The sequence below is a fragment of the Sceloporus occidentalis genome, unplaced genomic scaffold (genome assembly GCF_023333645.1).
Source record: "Sceloporus occidentalis isolate IW3139 unplaced genomic scaffold, rSceOcc1.0.p SCAF_1, whole genome shotgun sequence".
Taxonomy (NCBI): Eukaryota; Metazoa; Chordata; class Lepidosauria; order Squamata; family Phrynosomatidae; genus Sceloporus; species Sceloporus occidentalis.
The window spans coordinates 303,406,454-303,431,143 of NW_028316981.1; the positions used below are offsets into that span (position 1 = coordinate 303,406,454).

Consider the following 24,690-nt stretch of genomic DNA (forward strand, 5'->3'; position numbering starts at 1 on the left):
TGTGAATATATAAGCTGAACGAGACTATGTGTGAAAGGGATCTGGGAGTCCAAGTAGACCACAAGCTGAACATGCAGTGTGATGCGGCAGCTAAAAAGGCCATTGCAATTTTAGGCTGCATCAGTAAGAGTATCGTATCTAGATCAAGGGAAGTAATAGTGCCACTCTATTCTGCTTTGGTCAGGCCCCACCTGGAATATTGTGTCCAGTTCTGGGCGCCACAATTCAAAAAGGATGTTGAAAAACTGGAACGTGTCCAAAGGAGGGCAAGTAAAATGGTGAAAGGTCTAGAAACCATGTCCTATGAGGAACGACTTAAGGAGCTGGGGATGTTTAGCCTGGAGAAGAGAAGGTTAAGAGGTGATATGATAGCCCTCTTTAAATACTTGAAGGGATGCCATACTGAGGAGGGAGCTGACTTGTTTTCACTTGCTCCAGAGACTAGGACCCGGAGCAATGGATGCAAGCTACAAGAAAAGAGATTCCACCTCAAAATTAGGAAGAACTTCCTGACAGTAAGGGCTGTCCGACAGTGGAACAAACTCCCTCGGAGTGTAGTGGCGTCTCCTTCCTTGGAGGTCTTTAAACAGAGGCTAGATGGCCATCTGTCAGAGATGATTTGATTTGGATTCCTGCATGGCAGGGGGTTGGACTGGATGGCCCTTGTGGTCTCTTCCAACTCTATGATTCTATGATTCTATGATTCTAATCTACGTATGTGTATTTAAACCTCTTATGCTGGATCTCAAATCAGTCAAAAAGCATTATTAAGACCTCTAAAGGTGGTGCTATAAAAACTGGGATATTTTGTGTGTATACGTGTTAGTGTACATTTCTGCCTCTGAATAGAAAGCTAATTTCCTGCTTAAAAGTTGACTGAAGCATGGGGCATCTTTATCTTCATTTATACAGGACTGGGTAACTTTTGCCTCTCCCGGGTTTCATGAGCAGCTTTTCAATCACCATTGGCCAAATGGCTAAGGTTGTTGGGACCAAAGCTGATATCTGAAGGGGCATAGGTTTCTCAGCTCCAAACTATCACAGGATGTCACAAGTGGTGCTGTACTAAAGAAAAACAACACACCAACTATATATGCTGACTATCAAGGTGCTTGATAAACTAATAGAATGGCAAAGACAGAGAAAATGCCAAGTCTCTAGCAGGCCATAGTATGACCCCTGACCATATCCATGGATATGGAGGGCCAACTGTATATAGTTGTTAGTAAGCTTTCTATTATATTTCATTGTTATTTTTTATTTCTATCTGGATAACTTGTCTTTCAATTGTATTGCATAGTTTTATATTCATATTACTCCTTCCTTCCCCTATCTTCAGCAAATTACTGGGAATCTGGGTGAACAACCTCATTTCTCATTCCCTGGATGTGGACTCCTACCTGGGATGGGCATTGCTTAATGACTCCCACTGCCTCCTCCCAGCCAGTAAACAGCAATGACAGTGCCTCCCTCTGCTACCTTGCATGGATTGGACATTATGCAAGGAGCTTTTGTCTTCACACAATATACAAAAAACGATACACAAATGCATAATCCTGAGTACTGATGCACATATATGTCACTAGCAGGATTCCAGCCCTTATGTCACTTGTTCCATCTCTTTAGTGGGGGGAAAACTACAGTCAGCCCTCTGTATCCATGGATTCTTTATCCATGGATTCAACCATCCACAGTTGAATCCATTAAAAAAAAAATCCAAAAAGCAAACCTTGATTTCTCCATTTTATATAAGGGACACCACTTGCTATGTCATTGTTTTTAATGAGACTTAAACATCTCTGGATTTTGGTATCCACAGGGGATCTTGGAACTAACCCCCAGTGGATACCAAGGGCCCACTGTCAATACGGGGATGTTGCTTTCAATGACAGACAATTTTTACGTCTTTCTATAACCACAGAAAGCTACCAAACAGTTTTTATGCTTATAGATACATACAAAACAAATGTGACAGTTGTCCAGAATATAAATATTTTAATTAGATCCATAATTTTGATGAGAAAAGAATACATATTGATTCAGAAGTCTTCTGAATACTTCAGACTGTTTAAAATAATAATAATAATAATAATAATAATAATAATAATAATAATAGTTCAGAAGCCTTCCTTGGGTGTATCTAAAAGTTTCTGGGTTGTACCTACCATGGTAAGAGTTCTTTGTGTGCGGATGTGTTTAATCATTATTATAGACTGTTCACACACTTGAAAGACAACTTCAAATTTTCCAGTGTGAAAGTTTATGAATGCTTTTAACACATTACCTCACATCTCAGAGGCAGGTTTTCTTTCTCAGCTTACTTTGTTCTGTGTGAAATTAAATGTCTTGTGATCCATGTAAGTGTGTACTGTCTCCTTCTGCATGTGTGTGTGTCTGTGGATATACTTGTTGCCAAGAGATCCTTCCATGGGGCACCAATCACATCCTCTTAATCATTACTGAGGGCAAGAATCCAATATTTTTGCATAATTGAGAATGCAAACCAGACATCAGAAGCTCTTTGCACCTTATATGTAGAAGCAGATGTGTCAGAAAACAGTTTGAATATTATTGAACATGACATATTTAGGGTGAATAGCATTAAATATTCATATCTGGGTATTACATATAGTCCTTATAGGTTATTAGAAGAGGGAACAAAGAAAGGATTTTTTTTCCCTTTCTGTTTCAACGTATCACATAACTCTAATTTAAAATTCATCTCCCCAATGAGTTTGATGATACCTTGCATAAATGCTACAAAGTAGGTGATTCTGAGTTCACTTACTGTTCAGAGCTAGTTAAATATCTGAGTCTCCTTACCATTTGATGTCTCATTGCACTGCAGTTATTACAATTTGATGCTGTATCACTTAGTTTAAAACAAAATACACCTTCAACACAGCTTGCTCTGTGCCCTCCCCTTTGGGCACATATTGCAAGCATTAAATGAGTTTGGTAGCTAGCAGTTGTTCTATCTTTGCAAAAGCCATCAGAGTTCTACAGTTCCATCTGTGCCAGGCTGGGAATCTTTTGGTTGCATTGATCTTTTTGGATTACAACTCCTCTTACCATTACTATGATCAGAACTGTAGAGCAAAACATCTGGAGAACCAAACATTCTCCATCTCTATTTTCTGCAGAAAACCAGATTTTTTGGGGTGTGTGTGTGGAAGTGGGGGGAGATACTATTATGGACTATAGCTCCCAGAAGCCCATATGAGAATAGCCAAAATTTATAATTAGAGCTGTAATCTTAAAGACTAACCTTTCTAATTTTGGCCAACCCCCCCCAAACAAACAAACAAACAAATAAACAAACAAAAAACCACAAACAAACCTGTCTTGAGCAGGCAAAGCAAGTCTCTGAGAGCCTGGGATATGAGTGGTTTAGAACAAATGGGTTGTCAGATCTCAGGACCTGGCCTTGAGTCTCCAGTTTTGGTGGGTCAACTCCAGCTAGTGTACAAAGAACACAAATTCACCAGTTTTGTTGGGCTCATGTCCATAAAAGAGGAAAAGATATACCACCCAAGCAGAAAGTTTGTTTGACCTCCTAGCCTTTGTCCTGTGGGGTCCCTCGGGGTTCTGTTTTGTCCCCCATACTATTTAAATATACATGAAACTATAAGGAGGGTCATCTGGAATTTTGGGGTGCAGTGCCACCAATATGTGGCTAACACCCCACTCTACTTCTCCTTTCCACCCCAATCCAAGGAGGTCACCCTGGTCCTAAACTAGTGTTTGTCATCAGAAATGAACTGGATGAGTGCAAACAAACTGATATTTAAACAAGACAAGACAAAAGTGCTCGTAGACAGTAGAAAAACAGATCAGGGAATAGGCATTGAGCCTGTCTTAGATGTTGTTATGTCACCCCAAAGTCATAGGTTTACAGTTTGGGTGTACTTCTGGACAAATCTTTAAACTGGAGACCCAGATTTCTGTAGTAGCCAGGAATACTTTTACACATTTAAAACTTGTCTGCCAGTTGTGCTCATTCCTTAAGATGCCACATCTGGCCATGGAGGCTGTGCCTCAGTTACACCCTATTTGGATTACTCTAACGTATTTTACTTGGGGTTGCTTTTGAAGAGTGTTTAAAACTTCAGCTGGTCCAAAGAGCTGTTAACTGGGGCAGGTTACAAAGACCACACAATGCCCCTGTTGAAACAGCATCACTGGCTGCCAGTTTGTTTCTGAGCACAATTTCAAAGTGCTGGTTATGCTCTATAATGCCCTATATGGCACAGGTTCTGGCTATTTGACAGACCGTATCTGTATGAGCTGGCCCAGGCTCTGAGAAGATCAGAAGAGGCCCTTCTTTCAATCCCATCACCATCACAAGCACAGTTGTTGGGGACGTGAGAGAGGGCCTTCTTGGTAGTTGCCCCCAGACTGTGGAACTCCTTCCCCTTTTCTTCAGTGGGTAGGTAAAATATTTTTTATTCAGACTGTCTTTTAAAACATTAAGATTTTAAAGACTGGGCTAGGGAGTGCTGTTTTTTTGGAACGGGAACTGTTTTAAGAGCTTTTTATCTTTTTCATTGCGTTTTATTCTTTTAATGAAGTGTGAATTGTTTTGATAGTTTAATTCTCTTTTAATGCTATCTTTTTATAAATTTTAACTGTATTGTGTTTTTTGGTTTTTTTAAATTGAGAACCACGTTAAATTCCAATTTTGGAGGGGAAAGTGTGACATAAATAGAATGGACAAATAAGGACTGTGCACAAATCTCCAGGTCAGCTACTAGAGCAGCAGCTTGCTACATTTTGCAAGTCTGCATGTATTTGTTGCTGCAACTTACAAAGACGCTTCAGGACAGGAGTGGTGGTCTTCTTCCTTTTTTTCTGAGTTGTTGTGGTGTGAGGACTCATTCTCCACTATGCTTTGCATCCATCCTCTGACTCTAAGTAGTTAGGCTAGATAAAATGTTATTTATCCTATCTCCCCAAGTAAATGAGAAGGAATAATCCTCCCATTTCACCCCTTTAGCTAGGATTTCTGTCTTAATTTTAAATCAGGAAAATATGTTATGTGTTTGTGTGTGTATTTGTGTCTGAATGACAAGCTATGAGTAACTGTGGTTGGTACTTAATGGATAACACATAATTAAATCGCGAGGGACTGTCCCTAGGTCTAAGGCTTCAGCCTGGAAACCATAGGGCCTGGGATGATCCTGAACTGGTAAACCTAACCACCACTCTACAAATTTCCCCTTAATTCACTAACATTTTTGTGTGTGGAAGGCCTCCCACATTAAGCTGGATATGCTGGTAGTATCTCTTTGTGTGTGTGCATGTGTGTGTGCCTTCAAGTCACCTGTCAACTTATGGTGACCCCATGAATTTAATATACAATATCAGCTTCTGCCAAAACAGGAGCCTTCTGAGCTTTGGACCTGGAAGCTGTATCTACTTTGGGACTAATTCCAGAGTTTTGAATCAGCCCTAAGTTGCTCATTTAGCTTCTCAGACAACCAGCCTTATTTATATGGCTTAAGGCCCATAAGCAATTGTTCATCAGGATCACCTATACGCCTGCCTTAGCTCAGTGACTGGACACATTAACTGTTTTTGGTAGGCTGGCCAACGGCATGAGTGCTTTTGCTTAAAATGAAACAAAGGGCTTGGCACAATACGCTGTAGTAATTCTTGGCTGGAAGTATCACAACAAATGCTTTTAAACTATTTGGCTTTGACTTTACTGCTATAAGGCAGCTGCCTCAGTCATCAGAGGTTGGATGTTATAAATGGGCAGTAAATAGTCTCACCCACCCCCCACCCCCCAGAAAATATAAAGTAAATTAGGTTTTAGGTTGATAGACATTATTGTGTTCTCTTCAGGTGTAGAGACTAATATGACTTAAAGAAGAAGAGAGAAGGGAATTGCAGAAGATCACAATGGTTTGGAGATCAGCAGGGTGACTCCCAGAAGGTGAACAGCTGTAGTCTGGGATCTACAAAGTTGTTAAGGCTTAGGTTTACAAATCAGGATGAAGGCAACACCTAGAAACCACACAAATGATTCATGTGTTGTGCAGGTGTGCTATATGGCAAGAGAACTTTGTTTATAAAATTCAAAATCAGGTACAACCTGACTGCAGATACTATCTATTTTCTATTTATTTATTATCTATTTTCTCCTCTGGTTTCTTTTACTTTATAAGGCAACATGTATTGTCCATATAGGGTCTACCCACCGTCTTACACAGAGGTCATCTATATTATGTTGGCATCCATTAATCTCAAAATGTACTGCAGGAAGCCATAAGGAGATGAGGTTGCTATGCAGTAAATTCTTATTTACTCTGCCAAACATGGACAGCAGTAATAATGCACCATTGTTTTACTGACATGTGATTCATCTTGTTCATTATTCATTATAATGGATTCATTAAAATTCATTATAAAATGGGCCAATATTTGGTCTCTGAATTGTGAGACTTGGGGACAGTACTGCCACTCATTTACTAAGTGAGTGGGGTGAGGAGAACTGGTAGATTTGCTATGAATCCGTTCTTGATCACCACTCCTGCGAGTGTTTCAAGTTCTATAGAAGCACTAAGAGAGCTCTTGTGGAACTGGAAACAGCTCTATAATTAAAAGTGAATTTGTCAGCCCCATGGCAGGAGATCGACCAACTGCTCCTGGTCCTAAGGATCTGACTTTTCAACAGCATCTCCAGCACATAGGCAATGCCAAACCATCCATATGTGGAGCTGGTGACATATGCCTATGATGAACACCTAAAGGTGTTTTCACATAAATGTAAAATGGCAAAAACGATTTGCAAACGGGAGGAAAATAGTCACAGTTGATTTCCTTGGGGGTCAGGAACATATGTAGATCAGCTTCCCAAGCTAACTTCACATGCACTATTTTAACATAGCTTTCAGCACATGACCACTGATATATTTTGAAACACAGTTCCTTCTAATGTTTTAAGCTGTAATGCATAGTTTTTCAAAATGGCCAGTGATCCCGCAGGGCCATTATTTTTTTACTTGTAACATCTTGATGAATTCACAAACCTGGACTTTTTGCAGCTAGACAATTTTGTAATTTGGTCCCACTTTGGTTCTTGTAATTTGGTTCCAATTTGTTCTTTTGTAATCAGCACTTCTTTGTGAAACAGGTGGGAAATGTGATGTTTACGTTGTTATTTTTATATATTTTTTCTGGCAGGGATGGAAAGAAGTGCTTGATCTGTCTCATGTGTCAGAATAATGGAGGTAGCTGTGGTTACTATGCACTTTGTCTTGAGCAGACATGTGGGTGAGGATGCTATTTGTTATTTTGCATGAAGCATCACATTGCCTTTGGCCTATCCCTATGAAGTACACTGCTTTGTGCTATCCATTGTCACATCATTTAGAGTATTGTGGGATATGGCTGAAAAATCAAGGTTATATAACATTGGACAATCTGATAGGATGGTAAACTTTGTGGTGTATGAAATTACTAATGTATTAGATTGCTTCTCTCCCAGTTTCCCTTCACATGGAACATCTGTCCCATACTATCCCCTGCTTCTGCCAGTAGGTTGACAAGGAGGTACATGCTTCTCATATTCCTTCTGCTACATTGTCCTGCACTGTCCCAGTGCCAGTCTCTACCTTTCCACTCTGTGGATGCAGCTACACTGTAAAAATATTGCAGTTTGACACCACTTGAAGTACTGTAACTTCATGCTATGTAATCCTGGGATGTGTAGTTTTACAAGGTCATTCACCTTCTCCACCAGCAAATTGGTGCCTCACCAAACTGCAAATCCCAGGATTCTGTAGGATGGAGTCATGCCAGTTAGAATGGTGTCAAACTGTATTATTTCTACAGTTTAGATGCACCCTGTGTTTCCATTGCAAATGAAGGGGCACGGCTACAGAAAAGGTGCTACATTTTGTGTGACAATCCATCCATGTACCCAGTCCAAAAAATGTAGTTCATTTTATTTTGCATTGAAATTAACTGTCATCATATTATAGTCAGTTACACATTATAGTCACAGTCAGAAGTAGGCTTTGTAAAGGTGGCAACATGTCGTCGTCAGTTTTCCATCTGTAAAATTGGAATAATAGCTATGTATTTTGATGGTTTCAAACTTGGTTGGACTGAATTAGACATCTGCACAACTCAGAATAAAGGAAGGAAGGAAGGAAGGAAGGAAGGAAGGAAGGAAGGAAGGAAGGAAGGTGAAATCTTCAAGGATAAGAACCTAGATTTTCAGAATACATTATCTAGTTGATTTGAACACTGATACTTGTAAGCTGCCCTAAGATCTGAGATGCATTTTATAAACAAACAAACAAACAAACAAATCCTGTTGGGGTTCATGTTTTGCTTATAACCAATCTGGTTATAGACAACCACCACTAGGAGGGAAACATGAAATTATAACTATCAGTTAGGTATACTAACTATGCAGATCACATCCTTTTTACAACAGTCTTTAATAGTTGTGCCCGTTCAGAATACAAGATAAAATGAATAAATCTTTGGAATTACTTGTGAAGTTTTCACATTTCCAAATCAGGGCATAAAGATGATTTGATTTATATAGGAAGGAGAAAATATTGCCCCTACAACACTTTTATAAACCTTTGGTGTATTCATAAAGCAGTCTTGCTGCACTTAGTCCTTTTAAATGGAGAACACAAACAAAACAAACAAGACAAGGAGACTGCAATTCTGAACCTCCATTAACCTCAATGAGTGAATCACTGCTAGCTTCCCATTCACAAAAAAAATCAATACAGAAATGAACAGAAGCCTAGCTGGAGGAAATGTGGACAAAGAAAGTTCCATGTTTGATGGTGCTATAACTGGTGTGATTTCCCTCAATGGTTTTGATGCATACACAGTCTCTTCATTATTCTGAGTTATCATTGTGGCTCGATTGAGCTTCTATTGACTATAGTACTGCTGCTTATTATTTTCTCTAGCAGCAATCAGTTATGTCAAAATGTTTCACAGTCTTGCCAGGAGAATCACACAGGGCTTGCTTTTGGCTTCACTGATGTCAAAACTCAGGACTGGGTTTTGCTTTGCATGCCTCAGTTCTTCCAACAAAATCAAAATAAACAAATACCTTTCAGAGTCCGGAAGAGAATAGGATCAGAGAGAGGCCCCACGCCTTTGGCATTACGCGCTTGTATTCGAAAGTAATAGACAGTGTCCAAATTGAGGTCCATAATCTGGTGCGTAAGCCGATCGCCACTGATGGATTCCATGACCCAGTCATCAATAGGGGAATTCTTGTCCAAGGTGTAAAAAAGGATGTAAGCTGTAAGACATATATATGTACATAATTTTTCTTTGGGTTGGGTGAGAATTTGAATTCTGTTCCTTTTTTTGTAATTATTTACCAGAATTTGCACAATTCTTTCTATCCGGAAACAAAGGTAATTCTTAATATATTCCATTGGAGTGTCCTGCACATGCTTCTCTGCACACAGAATGAGCAATATCTTGATGTACATTTATGCCATCTGGATTTTAATTTTTATTCTTATTTCCACACGTCTTTCAAAATTGGGAACCCAAGTCAGTTTACAATTTAAAAAGGACAATATGGCTAAAAACATACCAAAAGTGAATATTAAAATGGAACTTAACTATTCACAATATTAAAATGATTTTAAAAACCACTTAGAAAGATAACATCCAATTAAATGATAAAAGGCGATCAAAACAATCAATATTCAGTTCTAATACTTTGCTGTTACTGTGAATTGGGACTCTTGGGTATAACAGACAGATCCTGTGTTGGGTTATGGTGTTGTCCTATGGTGTGGGAGATCCAAGTTCAGTTCCTCCTTGAAACATGAAAACTGTTCTTTCCTACTGACCTAGGAACAGTTACTTTCTATAAACCTGACTGATCACAATGCTGTTGCAACAATAAATGTCTGTGGAGAGCCAGGAATGCCTCCCTCAGCTCATTGGATGAAATGTAGAATAGGGGTGTGTGTGTGTGTGATCACTTCACACTACACAATTTATAGCAGTTTGACACCAACTGCCATTCCTCCTATGGAATCAAAAGATCTGCAGTTTGGTTTGGTAGTAATTTTTTCTATCAGAGCATTCTAAGCACTTCACCAAACTACAAACCCCAGAATTTCATAGGATGGAATTGTTACCAAACTGCTATAATTGTGTAGAGTGAAAGAAACCAGAGAAAATATGACAGTGGGAACCAGAAATCCACCATTCTCCACACACATGAACACCCACATCCCGTGAACATCTGATATGACTGCCCGGTGAGTAGGATTCCTGCTTGAACAGGATCTGCTTCATTCTCTTCTCCAAAAGGGTGATTACTTATATGCATAGGGGTAGAGTTTCAGAATCCATCCTGTGTACTGAAAGCATTTCCCAAAACAGAGAAATGTGGAGTGGAGGGGCTTGTGCACTGATGTATTTGCTGACCAGGAAAGAAGGCTCACTGTATTCAATTGTTCTCACTTCTGAAAAGATAGGGTTACAATGAAGGTGTTATGGTTTCTTCCTGTGCACAATGGAGTACTTTCCTACTTGCTCTGACATGAAGGAGAACACTGGTAAGGATGATGACATATATGTTCCCCTAAGTGTGAGCTTTTTCAGATCTCAAGCTTCTTTGTTTATATCTATGAGACCACATATGTGCACATACCATGAGTTGCCCATTATTTCTCTTAATAATCAAATACTTCTGATGTCTAGCTATTGCCTAAAGGGATCATTTAAATGCAACATCTCCTCCTTTCCTCCTCCTCCTCCTCCTCCTCCTCCTCCTCCTCCTCCTCCTCCTCCTCCTCCTCCTCCTCCTCCTCCTCCTCCTCCTCTTCTTCTTCTTCTTCTTCTTCTTCTTCTTCTTCTTCTTCTTCTTTCTGTTCTTTTTTCCAGATCATATTAACAGTACAGGCTCCTAATGGATATCTTAATTAGGTACTGATGTTATAGAAATATTTTGGGGAATAAGATCTGTCAATGTATACCATTCATTAAGTTCAATCCTTGTCAGTCAGTATTAAGGGGTTTCGGATCATCAGTGCCTTACCTTGTTATTACAAAGTTAAACATCTACCAATAAATACTACCATAATGTGTCAGGCCAGGCACCCTATCATTATGTATGTTATGTTTTACATTATTGCCGAACAGCTTGCTTATTATAAGCTGTCCCTAATTGCCATCGAACATAACACATATGAAGACCTTTGCTCTGAAGGACTGCATATTGTTGTTTTTTCAAAAGTGCTTAGCACATTCTTCCATGAAAAAAGATGAAGGACTTGCTAGCTTGCTTTTCCATCAACTCTTCTGGCAAATTTTGTGCCGGTTTAATTAATGGACTCTCTCACCACCACTATGTGCAGCAAACAAACAAATAAAATGACAAGAGCCATTGGTATTTATACTAATAACAGGGGCTTTTCTCGACACACCTATATCCTGAATAGTGCCTACCTATACAGAATAGTATTCTTGGGTGATGACTGTCCCAGCCCTTAGATTTTGGAGCAAAAGTTTGGGACTTAGGGATGAGCCCTCATGATGTCACAGGGACTAGGGCTTAGTAGTGTTATGAGAAAGATGCTCTGAAGGGCAGTCACTGGCGATGATGTTTTTTATATAGCAACAACCATAGTTGCACAAGATTATTCCATGGAAATACAAAGTACCAAGCCTAACAAAAAGTGTGTGTGTTTACATACACACACTTTTCAAGGCAGTGTTCCTGTTTTGGGATTCTGCCCCCTTACCTGTAGGACTGGAGAAGAGGGCACAGCCCCTGAGACTCTAAACCGTATACTGAGAAATGCGAAACCTAAGGCAGTAAGAACCTCAGGCACCTTTGTTAGACATTCTTACATTGGAGATATATGTTAATTTCATTCAACTGACAAGTTAAAATACAGGGTGTTGTTGTTTTTAAAGGTTTCTGGGCCCAGTGATTAAAACCATATCTGTATACATACATAGTTTTAAACTGTTTCCAATTTTTGAATCAATCAGTTACTTAATATCTCTTTATAAATGTTTAGGATTTTTTTGGGGGGTGAGTTTTATTTTAAATTGTTTTACCTGATTTTTGTGATGTTTTTAAACAGAGGAAATCACTAGAAATAGCTAACAATGACCCCAGTCCCCTCACCAGATCTCCATTCTTTCGCTTTTATTTTACATGCTGTAATCTCATTTTGTAAGCAAATCAAATCTGAACTCTCCCTAGAAGCCAAGATGACTAAACTGAGACCGTTGTACTTGGACATGTCATGATAAGACATGAAAATAATGCTTGGCAAGGTAGAAGGCAGTAAGAAAAGCGGGAGATCCCATTACAGTGGATGTACTCAAACAAGGAAACCACAGCCGTGAGTTTGCAAGACCCTTGATGATAGGATGACTTGGAAGTCTCTCATTCACAGGGCTGCCATATGTTGAAGTTAACTTTATGGTAGTTAACAACAGCAACAAATCTACTTTGAGAGACTTTGCCTAAAATATAATATAATCTAATATAAATATAAAATATAAATATAAAATCAGCTGGGGAAAAATCAAAATAGCATTCATTTTTAAAATGGAATGCAAACAACCCGGTATGTGTATTGCCCTCCCCCAGGATTTGATCCACCTCTTTCTTGGGCTGCCTGCCAGAAACTACACACATGCACGCACGCACACACCCAGGAAAGGCAGTCTGGCAGATCGCTGTACATTTGGTTGGATCACAAAATAGGTAAGATGCTCTTATCTCTTTGCTAACACTGAATAAGAAATTATTTAAATGTATGTGTGGGATGAGTGAAAAGTGTTCACCCACACAGCCTTCTGGTACCTAGAAAAGCTTATTTTAACCCCGTGGCAACCTGCATGAGCAGAACGCACATGTCAGTAGTCAGTGGCTTGGACAGAATCCACACTGCATGTGAACACTTCAAATGTGTTGCCAGTGCCTTTTGTACCAGCATCACATTGAAAGCAGCTATAAATGTCAAGTTACAGTAGGAATGTGTAGGCAAGGCATCAGTAAGTGCACAGTAAATGCACTGAAATATCAGAGCTAAGTATATTTTGCATCCGCAAGAAGATTTCTAAATGTTTTTTCTACAAGATGACATCCTGAAATTAGAAACTCATATAGTTGTTACTGTTTCATCTGTCTGTCTGTCTGTCTGTCTTTACACTTTAGACAATAGACTTATCTGTTGAAATGCCATTCATTCACTGCATCATAAGGCAGTGACAGATTTACATTCTCTCCATCTTTGGGAGGTACTTTGGACATAACATGAGAAGAAAAGATTAATTAGAAAAGACAATAATGCTTGATGAGTAGGAAAAGAGGAGGACCGCCCTACAGGGGAACTCAATCAAGGAAGCCACAACCCTGAGCTTGCATGACTTATGCAGAGCTGTTGATACCAGGGAGACTTGGAGGTCTGTCATTCATAGGGTTGCCGTAACTTGAAGTCAACAAGAGAACAATTAACAAAAACCAAGGTTTCTGAATGTAGCGTTATTTATCCTTGGATATCTGACACTATCCCTCAGGTGGGTGAACAACTTGCTGGGCACAGTTATAGAGATCGATTCCTCAATGCATGACTTTCCTTCTCTGCTTTTTCCTTCTTCAGGGATTTTCTTTCCTCCCAGATCTTCTATGATGATTTGCTCTTTGCCCCCAAACAGGCATTTTTAGGGCTGCTATGTTCTTGTTTTCTTATTAGGATCACCAGATTTGTGGACATGGCCCTGAGTCACAAAGTCCAGACTCTTTTCCAGGAAGAAATCTCAGGGCAACAGCACATTGAACAAGAAGGTGTGTGCATATATGTTTTCCTCATTTTTAGACATGGGTTTTTTAATTTGCATTTTATTTATCATTTTAATAGTGTGTGTGTGTGTGTATGTTTGCTACACACAATTTGCTACACTTGGTGTTTGTCTATACAATCATGGTTGATGTTTAATGGCATTACTGCAGGCTGCCTCTTATAACATGACTCTTGTATCTTCACCAGGGCCTACCTTACTGCTTCATCACAAGGACTCATATATAAAGTTTAATTATTGGCCCTGAAATTGTCATGACCTGGGAGTCCAATCTCCTATTTAATTTGATAGAGACGTAAATGAAATGGTTCCAGTTGGGAAGGATCATAGCTCAATGAAAGACCATACACTCTGCATGCAGAGGACTCTAGGTTCATTTTCCAGAAATTCCAACTAGGACTGGAAAAGATGTTATATGAATCCCTGAAAAGCCAATCCCATCCAAAGAAGACAAGACTGAACTAGATGGTACAGTGGAATTACTTGGTATAAAATGACTTCTTATGTTCCTAAGCAAGAATTCATGAAGGGTTTCCCTTGAGAGCCAGCATAGTGCAGTGGTTTGAGCTTTAGACTAGGACACTGGGAGACCAGGGTTCAAACCCTGGCTCAGCCATGGGTGACCTTGCACAAGTTACACTTTCTCAGCCTCAGTGAAAGGGAAAGGCTAATCCCCCTCAAAACAAATTCTTCCAAGAAAAACCTGTGATATGTTCACCTTAGGGTCACCATATGTCAGAAATTACTTGAAGGCAAACAACAACAACAACAACAACAACAACTACTACCTTATTTGCTTAAAATCTCATGGTAATATAACATGCCATAATCCCTAATGGCATTATCTCTGCGGCTTACTATAAGGCAGCATTTTATGCAATGGTGCAATTGCATGCTTAGTCTTTCAAAAGAAATGCATGTGAAATAGAGGACAACCACATATGCAGATTCTGTAGACATTTGGAAACCAGAATGGAATCGAACTGAAGTAGAATCCCAAATACAATTCTGAACTGTTTTGTTCTACTCAACCCAACAAAAGCCAAAACTGATGCTGCAATAACACAGAATTTTCTGCATCACATGAAGAAAGTAACTTACCTGTAATTTTCCCATTGGCTTCTAATGGAGGCTGCCAGCTGACAATTACAGCCCGAGGTTTGCCTTCACGAGTAATGACTGTCAAATCCTTGGGAGCAGACGTTGGGGCTTAGGAAAAAGGGGGGACATCCAGAAAAAAAGGTCACATATTGGGAATAAAATCTAAATAAGACATAAATAAGTCTAGAGATGAGAAGATTAAGAGGTGATATGATAGCCATCTTCATGTAAGAGAAGGAGTGAACTTGTTTCCTCCCACTGTAGAGGATAGGACCAGAACCAACAGATTCCAATTACTCAAAAGGAGATTCTGACATTAGAAAGAATGTCCTAACAGTGAGTGGCATCTGTCAGTGGAAGAGATTGTCTCAGAATGTAGCAGGCTCTCCTTAGTTGGAGACTTTCAAACAGAGTTTAGATGGCCACTTTTGAGGCATGCTAATAGAGTGGATTCCTACAACAGAAGGATTTTGGACTAAGGTTGCATTAGCAGTGCCATGGCTCGATGGTATGGTATTCTGGGGTTTGTAGGTTTTTTTTTAGCTATTTAGCTTTCTCTGACAGAATGTTCTGGTGCCACAACAAACTAAAAATCCCAGAATTCCACAGAATGGAGCCATGGCAGTTCAAGTGGTGTCAAACTGCATTATTTCTACATTGCAGATGCAGCCTGGATGACCCTTAGGATCCCATCCAGCTCTGTTATTGTATGATTTAAGGAACAATCTTCCATGAATGAATCTAATCTTGAATGCTTTAAAAAAAAAACCTCCCAAATACCAAACATTCTTTACTGTTAGTGAGAAATATCTTTGGAGGTCAATGAATTTATGCAACACAGTAGTGTAAGCCTTGCATTGACTAAAGTGTAACAACCTGGCTTTGAGCCAGAACTTCAGAGTGAGATGCCCAGTTGCTTTCAATACCTACTAGAATAGATAATTTTATATATATATGAGCTCTAGTTACAAGGTGGAAAAAATGCATAATCTGTGCAGCCATTGGAAGTTGTTTGTTTTTAAAAAAGCAATTGAAATAAAAGTCAAATTCAACAACCTTGAAGTTCAGACCTCCTGTATGTACCTGCTTCGTATGTAGTAGCATGAGCTGTCATACTCCATGTGCTTGACCTTCGACCTTTCGTGACCATGACTGAGAACTCATACATGGTATTGGGCTTAAGACCCGATACTGTATGACTCAAGGCTGTTGTGTCTGCTGACTATAAAAGGAGAAGGAATCAGGAGAGAACAGAGTAAGCATAAAAGAAATTCATGATATAAAACAACACATTTTGGGCTGGGCGGATTTTATTGGTGGTAATTATTTTTTTTCTAGAATACTAGCATGGCATTGCTTTTCTCCCTTTTTTTCTTCAAAGCCCACCATTCCCCTAAAACGTTTCATTTGTCCTCTTCATCTTTTCCTGCCCCCATCAAATCATTCTGCAAACTGTATTTACCGATTGACTGGTTTTATTTCATGTGTCTTAGAATCCACATTGCACTCAGTAAAGCAACTTGTGGTAAAATGATTAAAAGAATAAAATACAACAATTCTCTCATCTCCAAAGAAAGTGATCAAATGCATACACTGCCATTTCTTTTTAAAAACTCTTGCCAAGCATTGGAAACCATGCAGAGCTTGCATATGAAAAGGATGTAATGGGCATGCTATATAATAAAATTATAATACTAAAGACAATTAACTTGCATTGGATATCACCATACTTCCTCTCTCTCCCTTTCCTTCTCCTCTTCCCTGGGAATAGTTTTAGGCTTGTTTTGATAGTTTGACTCTTGAATTGATCGCTCTCAATTGCTGGAATGTCTCACCTAAAAACTGGGTGGCAAACTTGGTTGGGCGGAGAGGGATTTCAGATTAGTCATTCAGCTTTTCTTCAACCAGCTGAAAATCATTGCATTAGGGTCTCAAAGTTAAGTCCTACGTCACATGCCCTTTAAGGGATAAACCACAGGTGGGGTCTATTCATTTGTTTTGCTTTGCATGACCTATTTTGACATTGTCTTAAAGCCTATTTGAGACCTATAAGATTCACTTTATGGAAGAAATACCTCAAAAAATACCTTTGAAAGACTCCTGATGAATTTGCTCATTCTTTCCCAACAAGAACATTTTGAGCTCTGTTCTTGCATATTTAATCAGGTGATCAAAAACACGTCTGCTACCCCTTGGGTAAATATGTACTTAGGTTCTTATATATTTATTTTTTTAAGAAGTTCTGAATTTAATATCTCATGTTTGCTTGTGCTTTGGCTTGGCCAAATGTCTGCTTTCGCTTCACTCATTTTATGGAGGAAAAAGGTATTATTCATATTGTTGACAGAAGTCAGTTAAGCACAGGTAAATAACAGGGTACTAATGGGCATATAGAAACTTGGGAAATGTTGTGTTTTGCCTCATCTGTGTTTTATTTAAGCCTGTATTAAGGAATCACTTTAGCATGGTAAGTTTTTATCTTAAAGCAGACTGCAAAAAAGGACAGCCAAAAGAAAACAGCAGTAGAGGATTGAAGCTATGTGATGCTATCACTGTGTCTGAGGATTATAGAACTACTGTGAATATGTTTTGGAAAATATCCACATTTTCAAGGGGTCTTGGACATCTGCAATTCCACTTCAAAGCAGGAGATCATGGAGATAAAAACATTTATTATTGTTGTTGTTCTTTTTAAATTAAAAGGTTTTTAAAGGAAAATGTTTTTTTTAAAAAAGAGGGTGTGACAATGTTTTTACCGAACTTTTTCTAAACATCTTTCTCTTCTTTTTAAGTGTATTTTAAAGATTTCTTTTAATATTGTTTAATCAAACTAGTTTTATTCTATGGACTATCACACAGGGAAAATTGAGGGGAAATCAGTGGTTTAAACAGCAATTATCCAGCACAAAACACGATATCGCAATTAAGATTCTCACACACATTGCTATTAGATTGGCAATAAACAGGCAATAAACAGCAACAAATCCTTTTCAGGATTTCCCTGAAAATGATGAGTTGCTGTTTGTTGCCCATTTGTTGCCCGTTTATTACCTGTTTATTGCCTGTTTAATAGTGATGTCATGTGAAAATCTTAATTGCAATATTGCGTTCTGCTCTGGGTAACTGCTGTTTAAACCCCTAAATTTTGTCCATGTGATAAGGTCCTATGTAATATTGACCTTTGTATGTTTTTAACAATTATACATGTTTTAACTTGCAAGCCATCTTGAGTTTCAATTCTAGAAAAAAAAATTAGGGTATTAATAACAATAAAATGGTAATGATAATAATTGAATTTTAAAATTGTTTGTAACTCCTTTAAAAATGTTGGCTTTTAAAACTGATTTAAAAAAACTTTAATTTTTTTAATGAATGGCTTTTTTTTTTTTTTTTTTTTTTTTTTTTTTGCCATGCACCTCTTTGGCTTGTACCACTTCGGGTTCAACCCCATGAGCTGAAAAGGGAGAAATAGAGACTTCCAACAGAAATAAAAAATACATTTTAAAAAATAATTGCACATTGGATGGGTTAAGCCTGAAAAAGTCACACTATTTGTGGAACCTGCTGAGAAGACTGCTGATGTCTGGCAGGAGGGGATGGCAGTACTGTTGGGATGGAGAAAATGGAACTGTGTCACAAATAGGGAACAGAGGCATACAGCCTGTTCAAAACAACATCAAGCTTTGGGCAGACATAAGAGGTGCACCACTTCCTTTTATGAAAGGCGTAGTTCATTGATCTGAACCACTTGCTTGTTTGATATTGCCTTCCTTGATACAAAGCATTAGCATTTCAAGGGCACCAAAGACACTTTGAGGATAACATCCTTTTGAGGTGAATGGGGGGGGGGGGGTGACTGGCTCATTCTTTCCCCAATGTTCTACAAACTGGGATTTGACAAGGTGAAGGCTGAATTATCAGATTATTCTCTTTGCTTGTTTTTCTGTCAGGCTGAGGGGCTGAATTTTTTTCTTAATAAACCACTTGTGTTAGAAACTCCACGAAGCCGACAGAGAAGATCTCAAAGGTTGTGTAAATATCAGATGATCACATTGTTACTATGTACCAGGCCCTCTCCCCTTTGCTTTTTTCCTCTGATAGAAGCACAATCAAGCTATCCCTTTTTTGCCTAGTGAGGAGCTGCCTTTTAAAAAATGTTGGGAGCATGTGTGCACACAGCTCACAACTCTGATTCTGCAGAAGTGCAAAATGTATGGACGCATAAGAATTCATGTGCATGGATGTGCAGTGACACTGTGTCCCTGCACATCATCCCCTGTGACATGTTGTCCTTCCATGCTCACCTCTAGACTTGTATGAGTAACAAAAAAAAAATGGAGTTAGTTCCTATACCTTTAATGACTGTAAACAAGAAATTTCAGCAAATGTTGCTTGTTACCTGCTGAAATCCTGACTTCTACACATAACCAGTGGCATCACTGAGGTTAGCGTCATCTGGTGTTGCTGGCTGGAAAAGGATGTAGAGGTGGCGTGGACTGCCCTGCCATCCCTCCCTCCTGCTGCCTTTCCAGCTTCTAAACGGGAGGCATCACTCCATCCAGCAGCAGCCTCTGATGGGAAGCATTGTGCTTCAGCTTCTGGAGGGCCAGTTCATGGTTTGGCACCACTGCTTGCCCAGCACCTACACCAAATTCTGAATGGAAGGCATCATACCCCCCAGCAACGGATTGATTTGGTTTTCTGTTTTCATGTTTTAGCCTTCATAAACTGCCAAAGTTGAGGGATCCTAAATTTCTTAGAGTTTAACAGTTGTAGCTCCATTGTAATAAATAAGTGGATTACTAGTAAATTTGCTAGCACTCCTTGAAGAGTGTGAAATATACCCAGATATGATAATATAAACTTTAGTTGTAATATACCCAAATGTGATAAGTATATGTATAGAGCAGCTTTTTACATAATACATTTTATGCTCCTAAAGTAACTTAGTGGTTTTAAATTTGTAAAGGGTACTAAGAAAAAGAGTTCGATTGTGTATTCTTGCATGGCAGGGGATGGACCTGATGCCCTTTGAGGTCTCTTCCAACTCTATGATTCTATGAGCCTCTAGATGTTCAGTCTAGGTTTTGGTCTTGTTACTGGGCAAGTGAGAAAGGGAGACAATGCCCTTTATCATTCACCTATCAGCCATGCAAATTCTACCAGGTGTACCACCCCATCAGGTTTACACACACCGGGATGTCACTGGTTCAAACTGTGCCCCCACACATCCCTAGTGATGCCCCTGCATACAACCATTGAAGGTATAGGAACCACTATCAGTTTTCACCCTGGCATCCCTAATTGGAACTGGAAGTATATGCTGCTGAATATACTCTACATATTAACTACCTCCAGATACATTTCAACATTAAATGTGGCTGTAGCCAATGTTGTCTGTCTACAAATGGGAGGAGTCCTTTGACTTAACTAAATTTACAACCATCAGAACTGAAAATATTTCTAGTGCTGTTGGGCTGGTTTGTAAATTTATGGGACTGTGCAAAGCAAATGCGTGAGAGATGGTGCAAACACTTGCACAATGATTTTGCACAAATCCTTGTGCAATTAAAAAGCTATTGAATACTAGCAATAGCACTGGGCCATTCATTAAACAAATTGACCTAATTAGACACAGGCCCTTCTGTATGCTGAAGGCTCACTGATCTAGCAGAGAATTCTACTAAGAAAGATGGATGGGTGAAAAAAAGGTAACATCTGTCAATTCACCCTTCTCTTGACCAGCTTCCTGTCCTGTCTCTTATAATGGCCCTAAACACTTCTGTTCACATAGTTTTTCAGGGACACATGGATGTGCAGAATGAAACAGAAAATAGTCCTGTTATGGACAAAGACTTTCATTTATTGAAAATCTTTTCTGCAAACAGAAGAGTTTCCTTAGATACAACTTGTAACATCTTGTATGTGTTGGTGCTTTAATTTAAAGGTCAAATTAATGCCACCTTTGCTTCAGAAGACAGTGCAGGACAGTTATTGCTATAGAAATGCATACAGAGCACAGAAAGGGGAAAAAACATTCAGCAGATAGTGTTCACACAGTGATGGCCCTTTATCACACTAGGGGTGGAACAAGTACCCAAGTGCATCCCTGTTTTCATTTGTGTGGTGTTGAGTGGGACTGAATACCAGAGGTTGGGTCATAGATATATGCATTAAGGTTTTTAGGTACAGGGAATTTAAATTTATCTGTATAGTTCACAGTTCATCAGGAACAAGACCTGCATAGAGTCATTTTATATTCTTCACTAATTTAATATTTGGTCCCATGTCATGCTACTGAAATATTAACCACAGCAGTCAACATTTTGATGGATTGAGCATGTTGCCAGGCATCCTGACAGTCAAACCTGGCTTGAGGATGGCCTCCATAGGGTACATTATTTTCAGATGTTGTTAATTAAAAACAGTTTTTCCCCCCTGTGGTTTCTGCCAACTATGAAATATCATATCCTGCCAGTCTAGAAGGGTAATTTGCTTGAATATTCTGGCTATTCTACAAATAATCTGGAAGCTGACATTTGGATGCTGTTGGCTTTTAGATGTAAGTTTTCAGTCTATTTTTATGTTACTTTGAACAGACATTTTCCTCTGACCCTCACTGAGAATATTTCAGTTTGAATGGCAGTATATAATACCACTCATTTGTACTTTTCTAGAAATCAAAAAACAGCCAGGAAGCAAGCCAGTCCTAATACCTGGCTTCAGAAGAGAGGGAATACTGCTGTAAATGCACAGGTTGTGTCACTCACTCCCCCCCCCCCCACACACACACACTTATTCATCTTCAACCCCACTTCCAGGCAAGTATATGTGTCAAACGTCTGATCCTGTTTCAATATTTTCAATTTTTAAAATATATTTTTCTATCTTGAACAGTCATTCAGTGCCCAATGGTTTTCCATCCACTTCCTCCAAGGGCTTGATTACATGGAGAAGTTGCCCAGAAGTTGCTCACTGGGGCCTGTTTACACAATGAAGGGCCAAAACCCAAATCAGGTGTGGATTGTCTTTGTGACTCCTGCACCAGATTCAGTGTTTCCTTCCCCTTACCTGCATTTGTCTTGGGTTTTCATCTCTCTTCTCAGAGACAATGGAAGCTGCCTTCACTGGCAGTCGCTGTGAGCAGCCCAGCACCACTACTGTGGGTGTGAGTCAATTTTAAGCCAGACCAGGGTGCCCAGCATTGATAGCAGGCTGGTCAACTTATTCTGATCAGAGAAGTGGCACTGTGGTTAAAATGGGTACTGTATGGATAAGATTTCCATTGTTTGCTGTGAGAGCCAAAAACCCACAGGAAAAGAGACCACGTAAGGGGCAAAGATAGGGAGAATTAGGGGCTAGAATACTCTTGAGGTAGACCCAAGTATTCTAGCCAGTGAAGACCCACCCCAAGCCTTCCAGTATTTGTTGAGTCTTATGATCTTCAGGGGAAGACTATCTTTTCATCCTACCACCTTCAGATGCTCATCTGATGGGAACATGGGGGACTGCTTCTATACTATGGAAACCTTTGTCAAAGGAGGCTAAGTTAATTCCCTCTCTGTTCTCTTTTCACCACCAAGCAAAGCCTTTCTTATTTACACAGGACAAAACATTGTAACTGTATGGGATAGAAGAATGTACAATAAGTGCACTGTTTCATTAGTAAGTGATTTTTTTAAAAAAATATGTTTTGAAATGCTTACAATTAATTTTTAAAAATGATGCTTTAAATGGATTGTGCAATTCTTTTTTTAAAAAAACCTTTGCACCCAACATTGTTTTAGCTCTTTTGTTTTAACTTCTCTTGTAAGTTGAGTGTCCTTTACTGGGAGAAAAGTGGGGTAAAAATCAAATAAATGAATGAGTGTTACAGCAAGTATAGCTTCCTAGGCAATAAATAGGCAACTTTGTCTCTCCAGATGTTGAACTGCAACTCCTCTGAGCCCCAACCAGTATAGTCAGTGGTGAGGAATGCTGGGAATTACAGGCCTGAACTCTCTCTAGAAGCAAAGATGACTAAACTGAAGTTGTTGTATTTTGGCCATATCATGAGAAGAAAGAACTCAATTCACTAGAAAAGAAAATAATGCTGGGTAAAGATGGGTGCAATAGGAAAAGAGGAAGATTCACAGCCATGAATCTGTGAGAGCTGAGGAGAGCAGTTGACTTGGAAGTCTCTGATTCACAGGGTAACAATGGGTTGAAATCAACTTAACTAAAGTTAACAAAAACAAAAAACGCAACATCTGGCAGGCCACATCTACCCATCTGGATCCTACACCAATCATTTTACAGTATGAAGTTCCAGTTCTTCTCAGATTGTGAAATTCTTGCCCATAACAGGGACATGGAACAGAGGACGTATTTAAAGAACTCACCTTGTATTTTGCACTTGTCGAATAGCTGGTTCTCCATCGGACGGTGTAAAATCGAACCTCAGTTGTCTTTTGATTCTTGGGGACAGAGTTGTCTGCCCAGCTGACCCTCACAGCATCATGGGTTAACGCCACAGCCTGGACACCTACTGGTGGGAGCATGGGGGTGGAGATATCTGGGACTGAGGTAGGGAAATCATCAAGCAAAGGATAAAAATCAACTTCTAATGGGTCAATGGGATCTGGATCACAAAAGCCGAGCATACCACAAAATTAAAATGAAAACAAACAAATGCATACTCAAATAAAGAAACAAAACAGCCGCCAGTGAGTTACACGTCACAATGGGTTAAATGTATGGCAGTAAGGATGATGGGAGAAGAATATGAGAAGAACAAAAGAAAAGAACCATTAATTGAAAAATACATGAGTACAGTTGTCACATTCCTGTGTTCCAGTCTAACCAGCATTGAGCGCAAGTTGAAATGCATCCCGAATATACCATTTCACTTGCTTTTCTCCCAGTGAAGATACAATGCTTGTCCACCCCCAAAATGATTTACATTCCTTTACAATAAAACCCATGAATGATACATTGTTTTCAAAATGCTTACACTGTACAAACATTGTCCTGAAAACGTAGTTTTGTAAGCACGAAAATACCCCAGTATGTGTGTGGGAGCTAAAAGCATGTGTGTGTGTCTCTTTTAAAGGCCCAGCATTTAGCACTAAAGTGACCACACACTTTTCTTTGCTCTTCTTTTTCTGTGTACTGGAAAGGGTCTCTTTCTATGGCCACTTTCAGTATTCTCTGAATACCTTTGCATTGTTCTCAGCTAATTTTTCTCTGTGTTGTTTTCCCTTTTGTCCTCAGTGTCATTTGTCCTCAGTGTCATTTAATTCAATGTGGCAATTCAAATGGTGGTGTCTACAACATTTTAACTGCATCTGAAGAAGTAGTATTACAAATACCTATAAACTGAATGATATGGCTTGACACTGCAAGTCATTGTTACTAAACGCTATTAAATCCAGTGGATTGTGAGGACAAAGAAAAAAGCATCATAGGAAAATAGTGAAATGGTGCTGAGAAAAATGTTTTCAATATGGGGAGAGGAGGGGAGGAAATTAGTATCAAAACAGTACAAAAGGAAGAAGAAAAAGTGAGTTAGCCTTGAAAATGCTTGGTCAAGTTGGTGTTTTGTTGTCATTTGTTTGCCTCTATTGAACATGGAAATTAGAGATACTGACATCAGACAGTATACGATGCGGCTTTAACTTGGATGAAGGCCCATTTTTGTTGATTTGGAAGGTGTTGACAATGTTGGTGTGTCCCTTCAAGTAGTTTCCAATTTATGGAGATGCCAAAGTGACCTAT

The 24,690-nt window shown here is 39.2% G+C and overlaps 1 protein-coding gene across 1 annotated transcript in view; it reads right to left on the reverse strand.

Moving 5' to 3' along the window:
* Positions 1-24,690, reverse strand: part of LOC149324177 (netrin receptor DCC) — a 227,729-nt gene that overhangs the window by 126,816 nt on the left and 76,223 nt on the right. The window contains exons 5-8 of the mRNA XM_089487445.1: positions 23,316-23,554; positions 16,018-16,156; positions 14,935-15,042; positions 9,092-9,286 (exon numbers count right to left, since the gene is read on the reverse strand). Coding sequence (XP_089343571.1) covers positions 9,092-9,286; positions 14,935-15,042; positions 16,018-16,156; positions 23,316-23,554 — 681 coding nt within the window. The remainder of the gene's footprint in view (positions 1-9,091; positions 9,287-14,934; positions 15,043-16,017; positions 16,157-23,315; positions 23,555-24,690) is intronic.